The 19,491-nt window shown below is 40.6% G+C and overlaps 1 protein-coding gene across 4 annotated transcripts in view; it reads left to right on the top strand.

The window, feature by feature from the left end:
* scaper (S-phase cyclin A-associated protein in the ER) overlaps positions 1-19,491 on the top strand; it is a 49,545-nt gene that overhangs the window by 8,436 nt on the left and 21,618 nt on the right. For 3 of the 4 annotated variants that reach the window (XM_028431218.1, XM_028431219.1, XM_028431221.1), the window contains exons 7-22: positions 417-544; positions 642-928; positions 1,425-1,787; positions 2,873-3,040; positions 3,137-3,203; positions 3,290-3,407; positions 3,693-3,804; positions 4,228-4,368; positions 4,467-4,622; positions 4,694-4,836; positions 5,276-5,357; positions 5,452-5,604; positions 6,571-6,678; positions 10,222-10,358; positions 13,833-13,898; positions 14,672-14,798. In XM_028431218.1, the coding sequence (XP_028287019.1) occupies positions 417-544; positions 642-928; positions 1,425-1,787; positions 2,873-3,040; positions 3,137-3,203; positions 3,290-3,407; positions 3,693-3,804; positions 4,228-4,368; positions 4,467-4,622; positions 4,694-4,836; positions 5,276-5,357; positions 5,452-5,604; positions 6,571-6,678; positions 10,222-10,358; positions 13,833-13,898; positions 14,672-14,798 (2,356 nt within the window). The remainder of the gene's footprint in view (positions 1-416; positions 545-641; positions 929-1,424; positions 1,788-2,872; positions 3,041-3,136; positions 3,204-3,289; positions 3,408-3,692; positions 3,805-4,227; positions 4,369-4,466; positions 4,623-4,693; positions 4,837-5,275; positions 5,358-5,451; positions 5,605-6,570; positions 6,679-10,221; positions 10,359-13,832; positions 13,899-14,671; positions 14,799-19,491) is intronic. The other variant, XM_028431220.1, reaches the window with a different exon arrangement.

Below are 19,491 nucleotides of genomic sequence, written 5' to 3' on the forward strand. Positions count from 1 at the left end.
ACATATCAGGCAAACTAGCCAGTAAGTGCTTTTGTTTAAGGTAATTTGTTACTTCTCTCACTCTACGCCTACAGAATCAGATGAAGGTGTGGATGAAAGTAAGTTAAATACTGCTGAAGCATTGGTTCAATATGTGCGCTCGTCTGAAATCTGATGCTGCAGGAAATGGATATTGATCATGACGGAGGCCTGTTGTGCAATATAGTCCTATTCTATCTCCAAATGGAGTGCACTGGGAGGAGTTGAATAGATGCTGTCTTCAGATCACTGAAGTCTTTAAGTGAAGCAGCACAATAGGACTAGCTCAATTATGGGATTTAATAAACCCAAAAATTTGACAAAAGTTGACAGAAAAAGCATGATGGTAAAACTGCATGTTTGTTTGTTCTCATGTATGGCCTGTGTGTTTTAATCAGGGGTCCTCCATCAACGCTAGCTGCTGCTCGGCTGTCCCATACAGGCCCCAGCTGGGCAGACAGAGTAAAGTGCACTCATTCCATCCCAACCTCCAGTCAACAGACCATATCTCTGGCAGAAAAACCTGGTAAGAGTTCCCCATAAAAGCACACCCAGGACTCTTCTTTGAAGAGGATTTGTTTCCATCTTCTCCTTGATTGATGGAGTGCCCCGTTTGTTTGCAGGTAAAAAAGATGCAGAAGGTTGGGAGACTGTACAGCGAGGACGCACTGCCAAACCTCGTTCTGCCACCATAGTTGCCAAGGTCAGTCCTGTTGTGGCTCCAGTCACCCCCAAGCCGGACAGCGCAAAACGTAACCAGTCGCATCTAGTGCCACAGGAAGGGCAAAAACTCCGTCCTGAGTGTCCTCCGGAAAAGGGTGTAACCCAGACGAACACTTCACAGCAAGTCCCTGCGGAGCCTAACCCCGTGGCAGAGGCTAAACATCCAGAGAACAAGCGTATAATGGAGGTAGTAACGTTCAGTAACTTGTGACATCTTTCTACCTTCCCTGGGTATCAATTATTCAGGAGGAGCAGTGTAACACTAGACCGTTTTATCAGCCACATTTGTTTTTGTTTTGGGCTCCATCGTATTCATAGACAGGCTGTCCAGACAGGCATATCAACTTTGAAGCGATTGATTGTATACTGACATTTCAGAGGCAGAGAGGCACATTTTCACATCATGAAATTAATACTTTGACAGTTCATCAAGGCACACTTGGTAAGAGTGTGTTACAGGTTGATTTAGAAATGCAAACTTTTATTTCCAATCTACAGAATTGGTTTGATTATAACTAAATGTTGAGGGCATGTCAGCACCAGCTTCCTTGCATGGTTTGTGTTTTTAGCTGTTTGTTGAGTATTGACTGGTTTGATTTGTTTATGTTTTATTATTGCTCTCATGTTTTGCTTGAAATATGCATGTGTTTTAATTGAGTTTGTGTGTGTGACTGTTGGTGCAGCCCCCAGCAGAGACTTTACAAGAATCGGGGCAGTGTGTCGACGCACCTTTTGAAGACGCGCCTCCCCCCATAGCAGCTCTTACCCCATCCCAAGCTCCAGAGTGTACCCCATCTTCACCCACAGCCAAAGTCCCACCAACAGAGATTACTCTATCAGTCCCAGTCCCAGTCCCTGCACTGGCCCCCACCACATCCCTAGATCTACCCCAGATGGATGGGCAGGGTACACTGTCAGCCATTGGGGACAGTGGGGCAGAGGGGGGCGCGTCACAGAGCATGGCCACATCTGCTCCAGGACATGCTGAGACTCCCATGGCAGCGGTGAAACTGGAGAGTGTGCTGGACCCCACAGAGCTTTCTACTGTGAGTGCTGAGAGATGGAGGAGCAGAGGGAGGGGAGGGCTGGGAGGGCAGGGATCCCCATGGGTCCTTCACCGCCTAAACAAAGTCGGTCTTAAGAAACCTACGACCAAATGTGCAGGCAAGACTGCATAGTTCTGTGTAATGTTGTTATAGCACCATTCACTGTTAAGAATAGCTGTGAGTAGACGGCCTTTGTACCCAAGCAAGTGTTGCCTAAAAAGTAATATCTTCAAGTAGGACAGTTATATTGGTCACTATGAAAGTTTGATTTTATAGTCTGTATTTAAACTAGTTAAATTGTGGGTAAACTTGGTTAGCTGGAGTATTTAAACAGGGCTCCACTCTACACCTATTCAGATTTTTTTTGGTGGCAAAGGAAATTATGTCGAAAAAAAAAGTACTTATTATTTATCATTATATTTGATAGTATTTATTTACTAAAGGATATTTAAACTTATTTTAAACTAATCTTGTCAAGGTCATACATAGATCCTGAACTTTTTAACCTGTACCTCATGCAAAATTGGTAGAATTGGACTACTTGATGCCTAGGAATAATCTGTGAAACATTATTTTATAATTGCCATGTCATGAAAAAACATAATCTCCCTAAATACTCAAAACTGCCTGGTTTCACAGAGCAAAACCATCAGTCGCCTCCTTCCACCATCTCTTCATCCTCACTGTTAGCGTGCCCTGCATGACACCTGGATGCTTCTTCACTTGTGATTCTTGTGATTGTGTGGTACAATCTGTGAGTGGGATGATTATAGTATCATGCACCCATGTACTAAACAGACCATCTATACAGAAGCTATTATGTGTATCAAATACAAAATAGAAATAATCTCTCCTGTCTAAAAAAATAAAAATATATATAAAGTTTACTCAGTGACCAGAAAAATAACCCCAGCACTATCTGGAGTGATTCAAGAGTACCCAACAGGGTATTGCATATTATGTAAGAATAATATACTTATGTATTGCATTGTCATAACAGTAACAGAATATCTTGTATTCTGGTCACTCTGTGTGCAGTGTGTGGGTTTATGAAATGTCAAATGAAATCTGTGGCTTGTGTGCAGTCCCAGTCCATGGCAGAGGTCTTGGCCAAGAAAGAGGAGCTGGCAGACCGCCTGGAGAAAGCCAACGAAGAGGCAATCGCCAGTGCCATTGCTGAGGAGGAGCAGTTGACCCGAGAAATTCAGGCTGAGAACAACGACCTAGAGACTGACAATGAAAGTGACTTTACTGTAAGATCCATCATGCTCTTTTTATTCTTTTTACCCTTGGAAAAAAAAATTCCAAAATGTCTTTATTTTGAATTAATAAACACTTGTTTACTACAGGCTTGTATTGGCAATGGAGGTTGTGGAGTCGGTATCGATTGGAGTGACATGCTGGCAGATTATGACGGTATGAAGGGCAACTTCTGAATAAGAGCTCAACTCAAAGGCAAAAATGGCACCGCAGTCTGTTCATTGTGCTTGTCTGCTCTGTAGCTCGGGAGCCGTGGCGTCAAAGTACCTCATGGGGGGACATAGTAGAAGAAGAACCTTCTCGTCCTCCTGGACATGGGATACACATGCATGAAAAATTGTCCTCACCATCACGCAAAAGGTATGTTTTTTTCCATGCTGGTTTTGTTGGTTCATGACATGAATGTACACACAGTTCTTGCAGTTTTCTTTGCCTTCCTGCCCTCTCAAGTCACTTTGAGGATTGAGTTAAATGCTTGTCAGAGTAAAAGAGTCAAAGGCCTGCACGCTGTGTTGGACCTCCTCCTTTTTGCCATCCACAATTTCTTAAAAGGCCTCGATGGCTATTATAATCTTTGTCTGCCCTATACATTCTTGTTAAAGGGGAGAGAAGGAGATGAATGATTTGTTTCCATATTTTTAACAGGACAGTTGTAGATTCAAAGAAGAAACTTGAGGAGAAACAGCTGAAGGCGCAGCAGCTGAGGGACAAACTCCGGGAGGAAAAGACGCTCAAACTGCAGAAGCTCTTGGAGAGGGTGAGTTAGCTGTGCCGACTTAACGGAAAGCACCCTAAAGAATCTCCATGCAAGCTAAGCTCAGCCTGGCTCAACGAGAGGTTCTGTCAGCATACTGCCTGATAGAATCACTAAATATTACAACCCCTTCCAGTCGCATCCAGGCCAGCTGGCCACAAGCAGTCATGAGAGAGACCTGTGGCCAAAATCAACAGCCTTTCATGAAGTTTGTTTTTGTACTCCAGGCCATGGCAAGATGAGTGAGTCCTAGAATAAATCAGGTTAACCACATAAATACATGAAGTGGTGTATATTCTCATTAATCCCCACATGGACTTGCTGAACAGAGAAGATGGGTCAAAAATCCATTTCTTGTTTGTCTTGAAGAATGTACTGTACATTCCTTTGTTTTCATCTCTCCTGTCTACTATTCACTTTATTTAGGAAAAGGATGTGAGGAAATGGAAAGAAGAGTTGCTCGAGCAGCGTCGGAAGATGATGGAGGAAAAGCTGCTGCATGCAGAGTTTAAGAGAGAGCTACAACTCCAGGCGATTGTGAAAAAGGCCCAAGAGGAAGAGGCCAAGGTAAAGGAGCTATAGCAATGTGCATATAATTACTAAACTGTATATGCATGCATACCATTTTCTGTACCTTTGGGTTGCGTGTTTTTGTTCTTGTATAGGTGAATGAAATTGCTTTCATCAACACTCTTGAAGCCCAAAATAAGAGGCACGATGCACTGGCCAAGTTAAATGAATATGAGCAACGCCTTAACGAACTGCAGGAAGAGAGACAGAGGAGACAGGAGGAAAAGCAGGCCAGAGATGAAGCTGTTCAGGTGAGTGAGCACTTGTTTTTGTCAACCCTAGCAACTATTACATTTGGTTGCATTTCTATTCCACTCTGCAGGAACGTAAGCGGGTCCTAGAAGCAGAGCGGCAGGCAAGAGTGGAGGAGTTGCTGATTCGGAGGAAGGAGCAAGAGGCTCGGATTGAACAGCAGAGGCAAGAAAAGGAGAAAGCAAGAGAGGATGCAGCAAGGGAAAGGGCAAGGTGTGTAGTCATTGAAAAATATATTTCTGCAACACAGTCTGCAACACAAAATAACAACAAAACACACTAAATAAAAGCAATCAGAATCAGAAATACTTAATCCCAGGGGGAAATTATTGCCTCAACACATTGTTGTTGTTGAGGGACTTGGGTTCTAAAATTCAATCAATCCAGTTTACAGATGGCCTCCAGTAATTTTCTATACACATTAAACAAATAATCATAATTAAGCAATGCCTCAGCAGTTTTTAGTTTGTAAAATCTTTTTACTTTTCACATAATTAGTTATTTAGTATAGATCGACAGACAAAAATACAATTTTATCCATGTTGGATCTTCGACAAAGTGTGCAGTAACTGACAAAACCTCAAATTTACTGTACAGAACTGTGCAACAGATTTCAACACTCACTTAAACATTTTATGTTTTATTTCTTCAGAGACCGAGAGGAGCGTCTGGCTGCCCTGAGTGCTGCTCAACAGGAGGCTATGGAGGAGCTTCAGAAGAAAATTCAGATGAAGGTAAGTTAACACCGTGCCACCTCTCTTCTTTAACGGACATCGTACAGGAATCCCCGTTTCCCATATGACACGTGGTTTCTGGTTTCTTCCATAGCATGATGAGAGCAGCCGCAGGCATATGGAGCAAATCGAGCAGAGGAAAGAGAAGGCTGCTGAGCTCAGCAGTGGTCGACATGCTAATACAGACTACGCCCCCAAACTGATACCGTATGAGCGCAAGAAACAGTGCTCACTGTGCATCGTTGTGGTATGTTAAATCCCAGACAATGTCATTTCTTTTTACTCATTACTCTTTAAGACAGGGAACAATTATTTAATGTTATCTTCTTAGCCTTTATTTGTGTCTCTTTAATTCACTTGGGCAAGAGGCAAAGAATCCTCCTAAGTACCCTTTGGGCAACTCTGCAGTGTTATTTGGCAGGCTGTACATACACAGAAATGCTGATATAAAGGTGATTCAGGTGAGTTTTGGAAAAGGGCACATTCAAATGAGGATTTAACTACACCATTTAAACTCTGTCTTATATAAAAATTTATGACTGGACATGGTTGTGTTTTTTTTAAGCAACAAAACCATTTGTTTTATTTATCCTTGATTAACTGGTTACCATGACAACAAGGGTGGGGCACCTCGAGTCTTCAAACCAGCATCAGATAAAGAGCAGAGTTGGGGGTAGGGGGGGCGGTGAAAGAGGGAATCTTGTTAAAATGTTAGATGACCTTGGCCGACACCTGACACCAGAAAGCACGGATGGGTCAGCAGCAAGCACTTTATTTAATGACATTAATCAGGCTATCCCAAATGGACCTATTTCCAGAAATTGGACAAACATATTGGCTGCTATACACATGGCTCTTGTTGGTGGTCATTTGTCAGACCTGGACTAAATTTATTTAGACATATGTCATGAAACCACTGTCATTCCCAACTTGCATTTGGCAGATTAACTATATTTGTTAGGTTATAATGTTAAATCAGATGTCAAAAATTCCATTAATATCATACAAAAGTTGGTAACGTGTAACAAATCACTTGCTTTCTATAGTTGTCACTCTAAATCGAGGTTCAGGAGAGTCAGGTTATTTCCCATTGTACTTGTGCATGTGGTATATTGTTTCAGCAAGGTAACATGGGGCCCTTTTGACCCTTTCCTCCCTCTTCCTCCATTGTATCCACAGCACTGACCTCTGACCTCTGTGTTTATGTTTGTAGATCACCTCAGAGGTGCACCTGTTTAGCCACATCAAGGGCAAGAAGCACCAACAGGCTGTGCGAGACAGTAGCAGCATCCAGGGCCGGGAGCTCTCTGATGAAGAAGTGGTGCGTATCACCCACACCCTGCCAGGAACAAACATACACTCATTCTGTCAAAGAATACTGCCCTTCTGCTGCTTGTGTCATGTAAAAAGACAAAGAGGCACGGCAGTTGTCTTTTATGACATGGTCATTATTATTGTTTATGTGCCCCCTTATATACTGCCACAGCTCTGTTGCCTGCTTTGTGAGATTACAAATGGGCCTTGAAATGTACACAGTTAGGGTTCAGCGCTTCAGTGGAAAGAGAGCTGACATCACCCCCTTTGTCTCCAGGCCCTTTTTTTTGCCATGGGCCACTTTTCCATGGGAAGGCAGCTCATTAATGCAAGGTAACCTCTCAGGCTGCAATATGAGATTGGCTTTTCAGCGGTGCTCATTGTAAGGCTGACAACTGTTGGTGCTATATGCAGCACCTTTGGCCCCAGCAGCTCCTTCATTCAGAGTTTTTTTCAGTAGGGAATAATTGATACCCTGGCGATCCTTTGCTATAAATCATTTCATTTTCAAATGCCTGTATTTTTTTTTCTTCTCTTTGACAGAATGACAAACAAGGTAATGGAGAGAAGCACTTCACCACAACACTATAAACACTTCATATATGAACACAATCACATTAGCAATGTGTTTCTTTTGGTATAATATACTAGCAATAATCATCATCTCGAGCCTTACATATAGTGTTTTTTGTCATAACTATCAGGCAGCTTGCTTAACTCCTCTTTGGATAAAGATATTAGTCTTTGTCACATCTGAAATAGGTAGATTTAGATGTCTAGATGCAAGTGAGAGCTAATCAAGCTATCCTATACTTTGCAGGTCTGAAGCCTTTGTTTGGAGAGGCTCTCTCTTGTTATTTATATCAAAGCTCGATTTGGAGTTCACTATTTCATTCAAAACCACTGCCAACTACTTTCCAGACTGTGGCTCCATAACTCTTCCTGCACTGAAAGATTTTTAATTAAAATGAAGATCGTTGGTTTTACTGTGCAGAGGTTGTAGTTTTTCCAGCAGAAGCTGGCTGCAAATGTCCCATGCTTTCATATTTAGTCATTTTCTTCCAATATGTAGGACCTGTGAATTAAATTGAAAATATGATGATTATCAACAGGGCCAAATCGATGTGTAGGCAGAGACCGTCAGATAGCATCCACTCTTTTAGTCACTATCTGTTACGGTTTAACATGATATGGGGAAAATTTAGCCCCAATGACTTAAGGTCTTTATCCACTTTAGATGGAGACCTCTCTGTCACAGAGGGATCACCATGCTGCAGAGGGTCTGATACCCTCTGAACTGTCAGAGACATTGAATATTCTCAAACATTTAGTTTTTTGTATATAGACTGATGGCCACAAAGTAGGTGCGTTGAACAATATCTGAGCTGCCAGCTAATGTGAGTCTACTGTTTAGGCTTAGGAACAAAACTAGCAAGAATACTAAATCAAGCAAAATGTACCTGTACAATTTACAAAGTGGGCATAATTGTTGTCTAAAGGTTAATCGGGTAAAAAACAGAAGAACTATCATAAAGACTTATAATTTTCAGGTTTACCCTCTTTAGATGAAGCTCAATACAGAATTGTCATGTGAACTACTGTAGTGCTGGTAACTCTATCTAGTATCGTATCATATCTTACTCTAGGAGCCAACATAAAATGTGTCATGCCAAATAGAAGCCTTCTACTCAGGCCTTTGTATGTGACAATAGAAGCAGTGGATGCACATATCCTATAGAATTTGTATTGGTATAGGCTGTCTCTTAGATCTGTGAAAGATTAGTTTGTGTCAGAGATGGGGGGGGGGAATGTTTATAGTGGTATCACATTTCCCCCACCACAGGCAATCTGTGGTATTGTGTAGTATCAGAACCCTACTAGGCCAGGGTGTTTGGTGCTTTATCACAAGGGTTCAGTTGTAGACACCTGTCTGTCTGCTTGTCACGAACGATGAACGTCTGCACAAATTCCATGCAGACTAACCTGAAAATGCAATCCTAATATTTTTATTTGTGACATGATTATAAATTGTGTGTCAGCATTATACTATTTTTTTGGGTACCCTTTTTGTAACCCGTGTGATTTTTGCAACAGATGATGTTTTGGATGAAACAATTCCACTAAGTGAGCAGCTACTGCACAGGATAGCCTCTCAGAGAGATTACTGAACAGCTGCCTCCCTAGCGTGGGACCGCTACGGTCATGAGTCATGACTGACCTGTAATTTCAGTGAGAAGAGGGCAGAGGTGTGCGCATACAAATACAGACACACATGCCCTTCCTAGGACACATAATACCCTCATATGCAATGCCCTTTTTCATTTCCAAAGTTATCTTATTCCCCTATCTTCTAACGTACTCTTGTTACTACACTTACTAATCTGTCTTAAATGATTTGTAAACTATTCAGTGTTTGTCAGAGATCATACGTGTATTGTTTAGGCTGTTAACGCACAAGATCTCTCCCACTTTTTAATAGTATGACTGTGCAGGGAAATTTGTAGGAATTGCAAAATATGGTCTTAGTGGTGATTGCTGCTCAAAAATATGTGGTCATTTCTGACGGTAAGCGCAACCCTAAAACTAAAAAAAAAAAAAAAACAAATACAGCAAATCTGCCATAAAATATAACTAAGAATGTGTTCATGTATAGGCCCTTATCACTTAAGTGGTACTTTTGTGGCATTAGTTCACATATGCACACCTCTGCCTACCTAAAGATACTGGTTTTTGTTTTCTGCTCTCACTGAAAAAAACCTATTCAGGCAGCAGGTGCAGAGACAACACTGACCAAAGGGTATGGCATCCCACATAGAGGTTGCCTTGCCTTGCTGAATGGAAACCCTTTATCTGGGTTCATCCTGTCCTCTCGGGTGCTGGATGACAGCATAATTGGGTAATTGGTTTCTTGCACATGCATCATGCTGTTCAAATTGGGTTACATTTCCCTGTCTCTTAGTGGAAATATCAGAATCATCTGACAGGGCCAGACAGGAAGCAACACCTCCAGGCCCTTAGCATGTTCATGGGTGGGCAGATGGCATCAAAAGAGTGTGGAGTATTGGAGGTAATTACAGGATCCGATGGTGTTATTGAGAAGTGTAGAGCTATGTGTCACACAATGTGGTCACTGCTGCATCATAACTTCTACTCACAGTTAACAAGGCTTATATTTCCACTTTTATTCTCAAGGTAACACTATGTATTGTCTCACTGAGAAGACTCTCCGCTGTAGCAACTGGAGGCATTGTATCCATCCCCACCCCTTCCCCTAGATTTCTTTTTTTTTTTTTTTTTTTTTTTTTTTTTTTTTTTTTAAAGCTGGCACAAAAACAACAAATTTACAGGTGGTTTAAGGTCCTGGGCAGCCTAAAAAAACATGTTCTCATCACCAATCAAAAATGCATATAGTACAGATATCGCTCAATGATGTGATTGCATTTTATGCTTTCTGGTGTAAAATGTATCAGAAATAAAAAGGATAGTCCACCCCTGATTTATAGGGCTTCCAAAAATATCTTTGACATATTGATATCTTTGTCTTTTCTAGGAACATCTTTCCTTGAAGAAATACATTGTGGATATTTTGACAGACAGCTCAGTTTCTTCTGAGAGCATTAAGGACGTAGAAGAGCGACAGAAGGCACGGAAGAAGGCCAAGAAGCTCCGTGCCAGGATGAATTCAAGGTAAAATGTCCACTTTCTCTCACTTTCTGTCTATTAGTTCGTATCCTCTCCTTCTCCCTCAACATCCTCTCACAGGCACAGAGGACAAAACTGTGCCAGGACTTTTTTATGAGTGACAAGGAGATGGAAAGCAGATGTTATGTGTATCCTGGCTGTCTACAAGGTAACACTGATTATCTTAATTTATGACCACTTTCTGTGATTGGGGAGCAAAGCTGCAAATCGATCCGTATAGGTCCCCGGCTTTCACCTGTAAAGAGCTTTCCTCCAAATTGCTGCCATGGCATTGCCAAATCTGAAGCCTCCTTCTGTGTACAGGATGTATGTCAAAGTATGTATGAACCATGCCTATTTTTCTTCCTCTGAGTTATTGATTTTTAAATGAAGTATCAAAGAAAATCAATAGTAATCAACAAATAGGAGGTGACGCTGCTGTGTGTCAGAACCTGGACCTGAGCACAATCATTTTAACTGGCTGTCACAACAGGGGGGGAGGGGAGGAGGGGAGGGATGGAAACACATTGTTGACAGTACTTACTGTAAGATGTTATTGATGCAGATTATTGGGAGGATTCCACTACAAGCAGAATGACAAACTCCTCCTGTGACTTCCATCAGCCTCAGTCAGTAGCTGCAGAATCACTTAATCACATAAACAAGAATATAGAAGATGCCAAGCCAAGAAACTGTTTTTTTTTTTCTTGACAATGGTGGTACAAATTCTTCTAATTGTAATCAACCAAATCACTATTCTTCTACTGTATTAATTGTTTTTGCAGCCAAGGTTGGAGTAATTTAATGTCACCACTTCAGGAAGAGCTATGTGTAAACACAACAACTTCTTCAATGTGCCTACTGCTTTTGATATAGAGCAGATTTACTGTTGTCCTCTGCCCCTCCTTTCTACATAGAGAAGTGTCCATCAAGTCAATCACTGATCCCTCAAATTGTCACTGTGGCCAGGCCAGGAGTCTGTGTTAACATGGTTCAATGGGAGAAAAAAAAGCTTTATTTATACTTTCAGAGTTTTATAATAGAATGTTGTTCTATGTGTGCTGATAATCTATTAATTAGTAATTTGCAAATTCCAAGGAAATAACAGAGTGAAATGCTAGATGGAGTAACTCTAGTTTGTGTTTAGTGGTTTTGTTTATAAGTTAAAACTTCTATAAACAAAATCAAATAAGGCCCTAATTAATTAATCTTCATGAATTTTGATTGAGATTTTGGTTAAGATGTTCATTTTTGTGTAGTTTAGGTTTGGTTGGGATTATGATCAGAGACTACATTTCTTTAAATAAATAAATAAATTGTGTTATACAGTGACCTGAGCGGAGTTGTTGCTGTCTTGACAACCCCAGAACATCAGATCAAGTCATTCCTATATAATTCTTTCCCATATGTTTAAGATGGGCTGTGGCAGCAGAGTACCTATTTCTGTGTTATTATAGAGGTCCGTGTCCTTCTTTGAGTGTAAACAGTCTTAATGATCCTCTTGATTGACTTGTGGATATGAGTGAGATTCCTAAAAGTATTTATTCAAAGGACTGTGGAGACAGCCACAGTCTGAAACGCTCTTCTGTGCTTCATTCTCTTTGCTGCTGTTTTTGGCTTTGTGAGGCTCAGTGGTACTGAGAAAGTGACAACATGATCTGCCTCTGTTCACCATCACTCGTGCACCAGCCCTGCTGAGACTAGCACTCAAAGGCAGCAGGCCTTCAGAGGTCATAAATAACCCAGAGCCCCAGTAAACATAAAGGTGAGCCGCTTCACCACAGGGTGGAAATGAACCGTTTTATTGGAACACTGTATGGTGTCCGTAAAACGTGAGTGCCTCTCACGGCATGTTTGACCGACATGTTATGTCATAAAGCAGTGCACACACATTTTAGTTCACATGGTTTTTGGCTAACCTTTATTTTTTAATATAATAAACATTTCTGAAAGGAAAAATAAAAGCAGTTAAAACTTCATGTTAGTAGTGTGTCAGTGCTGTAATGAGTTCTGAACTCTGAAACCTTAATGTCTGCTTATACACAGGTAGGAACTGCCTGCCTGTTGCTGGTTGTTTGTGATTGGCTGAGCAGGGAACAGACTCGCTAGTGTGTTGTTTGTTGTGTGTGGAAGGTGTATACAAAGACACTCCTGTATGCAGTAGTAAGTGTGGCCCTAACTCATTTCACTTGGTATACTGCTTTAGATTAAATGAAAAAGATTGTGCCTGTAAAAGTACATTGCACACAAACGCTCTAATGGGATATTAAAGTCTTACTATTTTATAAAGTTTGTACTACTTTTTATTGTCACTGAAATGACACGAGCCTTTATTTTTAGGCCATGTTGCATTGTAACCATGGTAATCAGTGTGTTTCTGCAGCACTGAAGAGATGTGTGTGTATAAATGAAATGGATTCTGATCTGTTGTGTATATGTGTAATGAAGTAGTTGTAATTTTACACTATAGATCTTTACTTTCTCCCTTATGATTACTAGATTTATTGCCTGTTGAACATGGCCAAAATGAATTACTCACCAATCGCTCCCTGCTTAACCTGATTAGGTATAAAACTGTCAAAGATTAATATTGTGATATCATGAATGACAAACAGGGTGGCTATAGTTCAGGCCCTTCTGAAAGCACGTCTGTGCTACCTATTTATCCTGTGATAAATATTGATTAGTGGCACTTGTGTATATTTTTGCTCACAACCTGCAGCACGCAGCAGATCTGATCCTACAACGTCATTGTTTAGACTTTCACATTCCAGTTGATTAAAGGGACTTTTTTATTTTATTATAATACTATAATTTTTACAATAGTTTTTTTTAACAACTATCTATACAGATAGTTTGAGGTCAGCTATCAATATCTGTTTGATGACTGCCCTTGAATACAAAAGATTGAACAACAGATTCCTTGGTGCTGGGACAAATCCATGTATCTTCTTCCAGGAAGTGTTTGATTCTATCAGAGGCTAACTGGAAGGTGCTCTGTTAAACTAATCAATGGTTTCTTATCATGTCTGGGAATGCTTGATTAACACAGAGATAAATTCCCCATGTCTGTTACACACACAGTTTGTGTGTCTCAGGGTCTGGCTCTTTGGCCACTGAGATACCACCTGTCCTCTGCTGACCTTGACCTTTGAGGAAATGACAATTTCAAAATGTATAGTTTTTGATGGTGTGGGGAAGTAAAGAACTTGAGCCTTTTTTTGTTTAAAAAAAATGGCAGAATTGAGTCTTGGTGATTTAAGCCGATGGCCACAAAAGCACTCGTCCCTACAGAGCTGGGTGCCTGATTATTTTAGGCTTGGTTACTTGGTGATTGGCTGACAGGCCAAATAAACGTACTCAGTGTGAACTGTTTTCTCTCTCTCTCTCTTCACACTTTGATCCGTTTTGTTCTTTACTGCCGGGCCAAACACTTTTTTTTTCTTGGGATTCAAAGACTTTTTCCTTTTCTCTCTGCAGGGCAAAGGAATATGAGACTTCAATGGAGGCAAAGACTCAGGTCCCTGACTCCCCATACAAAGCCAAGTAAGTGTTCCCCCTTTTTCCTTTTATAATTTCACATTTCATTCCCTTTTAATGTTTTAGTCTGGTGAAGTGATCTAAGGGTTTTCACACCTAATTCATACAATACTTAACTGCACTAAAATGACTACATATTTTTATAAAGTCAATTAAATCAATAAAATTACCTGAAGATATCTATGTATATCTCTCTCTCTCTCTCTCTATATATATATATATATATATATATATATATATATATATATATATATATATATATATATATATATATATATATATATATCTATATATATATATATATATATATATATATATATATATATATCTATATATATATATATATATCTATATATATATATATATATATATCTATATATATATATATATATATATCTATATATATATATATATATATATATATATATATATATATATATATATATATATATGACAGATGTATCTGATAAATACTCATATTTGCATAACTGTCAGAGTAGAGAAGTATTTAACTTATTTAATTAATGAGCAGGTCTTTCAGTTAATTTTGTTCACTGGAAAACCTAAGGCAAGCAGCATTTTCACACATTAAAAAAAAAATAAATAAAAATTTGAAACAGTTTCCTGTGAATAAAAAAAAATACATTTTTAAAGTACATCTAGTTTCTGTCAGTTGAATACTAAATTGTCCCAGCTGTAGTTGTAGTTGTTGAGTACTAGCTTTAAAAAAAAAAAAAAAAAAAATAACGTCTCGTAACTTGTGGCTTCTGTATGTTCAGGTTGCAGCGCTTAGTGAAAGACCTGTTGAAGCAGCTGCAAGGCCAAGACGGTGGGCAGTGGGCCAGCAACAAAGCATCTAGTCTGGACCGAACTCTGGGAGAAATTTCTCGCATCTTGGAGAAACAGGTAGAGTAACAAATGAATGACATGGGTGTATGAGACTGTGATTGAACTGGGGGAGAAAATTTCTTTTCTTGGCTGTGTTATGTTTTTATGCACCTAATCTCTTGTATTTGTTAATATACTTGTCTATTAAGGTGGTTTACAATCTCAAATCCCCTTTTTAGGTGAAATACTGGTTTGAGACTTGTGTTTTGTTGCCTCTGACTTGACTGTCTGCCGCAGTGTGCAGGTCATGCCAGCCCTTTGGCATGTCTCTGCAGTGATGAGTTGTGTTTTGGCTGAGTCTCACCCTCCCAGTGTAGAGTATCACTTACTCCAAACCAGCTTGCCTTTGGTTATTGGCTAATGAAGACCAGATTAACAGTGTTTTCATTGTGCACATGGTACCAATAGAGGAGCTTCCTAGCACGATGGCAATCATTGTCTTGTGTCTATGCGGCTTGCACGACTCAGATGTCACTAGTTTAGACAATAGTAAATTGGATTTCCAGATGAAATGCCATTGATGCACATGCCTTTATGTAGCAAAGCCAAGTAAAGTGAATCTTACTATTTAAAAGAAAATAACTTTTTTTTACACTTCTTTACAGCTGTATAAATATATGGCAGGCATGTATAACTACAGTTGAGTGGAAACATCTGACTTGTGTTGTTTTTGTTTTACAGTAAAATAAATCAGTTTAAAATGAGGGGCAGAATTAAAACACCTGCCACTATGTTTATGATGAGCGCAATATACAGCCCACTTCCTGTAACGAGGCATAAATTTCCTGCCAAGCTGTGGTTTGAGCCATTAAAACATCCCACAGTGCACGCCTCTGGGTGTAAGGATAGGGAGATTATGGTGTCCCATCAGTGACGACAGGGACGGCTGGAGAGGCTATTACTGAATTTCCCCAGAGAGGCAAAGGAAGGGGTGGCGGAGGTGGGTGGCACAGCACCCTGTAAGGAGAGAGGAGGAGAATAGTGAGATGTGAGTAACACGCAAGCTGTTACTACATGAGAGCTCCTCCCCTCAGCTCCCCATACTCCCACTGGGAGGTCAGAGGTCAGTGGGCCACTGGAGATGTGCTCCATTCAACAGCAGTGTCGCTGGCAAAAGGTAGATCAGGACTCTGTCTGGGTCTGTTTGCTTTGTCTTTTTACCTCATAAAGTTTGAAAACTATTTCATCAAGTTCTTCTTCACCCTCTTCCAACCAAAGCTGTATAGAATCTTGATTGGCCAACAAGGCAGTCTGGGGAACACTTCCCTCTCTAATCCCTTGACAAAGTCAAATAAATAGAGTCTCCATCAGCATGGCTGTCTGGCCCCTGAGTCACTTCAAGTCGGGGCCGTTTAGATTATTTGACCTAACAAGCATCTCTCATGTCATTGACTCACCTAGAGATTTGTTTTTCTCCCCCATATCTGATTCAGTCTCCACTTTCTCTGCTAATTCCTTAGACAACACCCGACCCCCCCCCCCGTCCTGCACTGCTGTTTGGGTCCCACCCCCCAACCACTCACTCCTCCTTTGCTTTCGAGGCTACGTCTAGTCTCTGACCCCAGTGTGTTTCTCCCTCTGTGGCCTCTAATGGTTTATTTTGCGTCAAACCTGATTTTTTTTTCTTTACCCTGGGTGATTGAGAAGAGCAATTTTCCCAATGTGCTACTCTCTTCTTTCTTGCAGCACACCTGCCTTATTATATAGTGCCCTGAGTGTTTACCACAGTTTTCAGTTAAAGCCTGTCTAGAAAGGAATAACTTGTATCACAGTAAAGGAACTGTCAGGAACATGACGATCTGAGAGCCAAAGACCTCAGACTGTATTTACATTTTCATTTCGTAGCTGTCAAAGCCCGGTATAGCTGAAGGTGAAGGGCAGACTGGCAGGATAGCAGGGTTTCAGGCATGGGCCTCCAGCAGACTCACAGATACAGCCCAGATCTAATACATTGGAAAAAGAAAATTCATTTTTTTCCACACTGAATGTTGCTGTGTTTCTAGGCTGTCATTTGTTCCCAGACAGCCTTGTTTTGGCCTCCTCAACACAACACCAATAGGCAGTGAAATGATTCTAAGCTAGCTTGTGTATTAGTTGTAACTAGAGGCTGTCTGTGGTTTCTGTGGCAGGTTTGATTTTGCACCACACTGGCCTTTTGATTAACCTTGGTTCATTTTATTGAGTAAACACTGTTTGTGATTGTGGGGCCAATACGGAAATGGATAATTCTGCACAGTCTACTAAATCATATGCCATTATGTCTTGTAAACACGCAAGTTTATACTTAGAAGAGTATACTTGAAAATGTTTACTCCAGCAGCCTTGTTGTGGTTTACAGTTGACTTGGCTCACTGTATAATGATGAAATTCATGGGAGGAGAGAGTCATCTGTCTTGCGCCTCTCTGTCGTCTACTTCCTAATCCAAAAGGAGTGAATCCATGACTCCAAGTCTGTCCTTAATGAACTTTGCCAGTTGTTGTCCATCTGTCTCTGCAGGTTGGGAGACTGTGCCCTCCTCTCTGTTTTAATTAAAACGTCTAGTAGGAGGAGACTGAATAGAGCAAATTAGCTGGGCTGCTTGTCTGTCACAGGAGTTACCAGCTGCTTTGGCCGTCCCATCAGCTGGGGTAACAGTGGTCACCCTGGCAATGATTGGCTAAGATTCTCCCTTTTGTATAATTCAGGAGGCATCTCTTAACGCTCATGCTTTGGATGGTGGCTCCTCCTTTTTGTCCTTTTTTCTTTAGTTTAGCTTGTCCTGTTTCTGTGTGCTTTGTTGAAACTTCCCAGAAGTTGTTGGCATGTACAGATAGATTGGAACTTAAAAGAGCCTCCTTAAATTTTAGGAAGTTTCATCTTTTAGATGAGCCATTAAAACAGCCATCCTTCCAGCAGTTGTTAGAACAATTAAGCCAGGACGACAGACCAAAACACTGTCCGGTCACAAAAGCAGTTTTGATCTTCTTAGGAACATCAGTGTCTGTACACAATCTTGGGGCACTTGGGATGACCAACCAACATTGTCCAAAGAACCGCACTGCCGGTGTGGTTAAAAAGTATGCTTTACTTGGCATTTAATATTATTATTTATTTTTTTAAATTTGCATGTAGTTTTTCTTCTGCCCAGTCTATGAGCCAAACTGAAGAAACTGATAATCTTATCTAGCTTTTGTGGGACTATTGGAGTGGACACTGGGTGGAGCATCCATATTGAAGCTGTCTTTCTGGAATGTAAATTTGTAATGAAACAAAAACATTGGCTTCACTCTGCTAAGTTTGTATGCAAATTCAGCTGTGCACTGTGATCGCATGTAAACAGTGTCTTCGCTGCTTGTTCCATTTGCTTATAAATTCAGCAGTGAATGTTGATCCCTACTGCTGTGCAATGTTATCATCCTCAATAAGTCTTTATTTTAAGCATATGTGTTTTAACACAGTAACCCCCCTTTTGCGTGTGTAGACCACCTAAAGATAGTATGTCAGGTAGCTTGAAGCTAATCTCTTCACCCGTATTGTTCCGTCATCACAACAGATAAATCTGTCAGCAAAGCAGAAAAGGAACTAACAAGCAAGAAAGTCCTGTCTGGTTTTGGCAGGAGTCAGCCAGGACTGGGCAGGTCCCAGTTACCCCCTTTAATACCATTTGATAAGCTGCTATGAAAGAACTGCCTTTTTCATTTAGCCTAGAAGCTTTTAGGTAGGTGTGTTGATGGGAGGGTTAAGAAAGAGGTTAAGCCAAGCTCAGTGATTGAGACCTAATTGATTAGACATGGAAACTGCTTTGGAAATACACAGAAAGGAAGTCACAATGAAGTCTTAACAAACACAGCTTTGACTCATGAGACAGTCTTTCAGACGCTTCTCATTATGTTTAAGGCAACAGTGTGTTTCTGTGTGTTTAATGTTTTTGTGTCATGATTGTTCCGTGTGTCTTCTGTGTGTGTCTAACGCCGGAATGGAGAAGCCGTTACCCCAGCAGCGGGCATGAATGACAGATGAAGAGCTTATCTGTAATTTGGTAAAGCGCTTCTTTCTCAATGTGTTCAGGCTTGTTGGCAACTTCCCATCTATGGAACAAAAGCACTGTGAAGTGGCTGGATTTTTGGCTGTCACAGCACTGAGGTAGACTGTAACCTCATTAGGTGGAGGAGTGACCTGCAGTGCAGCACAGCCCTCTGTAGTTGTGTGAAGAAGACTCTCTATCAGCAGCTCCGTGCCAGTTCCTTTCCCTCCTTGTTGAACCCAGGCACGAACATGTCTGACACTCAGTGCTCACTTCTGACTTTGTACATGTTGATGTGTAGCTACAGCATCTGACTTACTGCCAATTACGCTGTCATCACAGGGGGGCAAGACCTGCCTATATACATGTGTTCATAAGTCTGATGCACCAGGCTGACTTTTTTCTTTGTATTTCTATGTTGTATAAAAAAAAGACCTTTCTTGACTGGATGTGTTGTTTATAGTGCCTGCAGTTTAATTCAGCACTGAGAATCCCTCTCACACACTGCCACAAGCTAATAAATTATATTTTGCCAATAAGGTAAACTTAAGTTTCTTTTTGCTATGCTTTTCAGTTTAAGCTGCTTTCTACTTACTTACTACCTATTATTATTTTAGTAATTTCACAATAGCAACTGTCCTGTTGTATTTTTGCTTCAAGGTGTACATAAGATAAAACAGTAGATTAAAAGAAAACAAATCCGAACG

Source organism: Parambassis ranga, chromosome 19, assembly GCF_900634625.1.
Source record: "Parambassis ranga chromosome 19, fParRan2.1, whole genome shotgun sequence".
Classification (NCBI taxonomy): domain Eukaryota; kingdom Metazoa; phylum Chordata; class Actinopteri; family Ambassidae; genus Parambassis; species Parambassis ranga.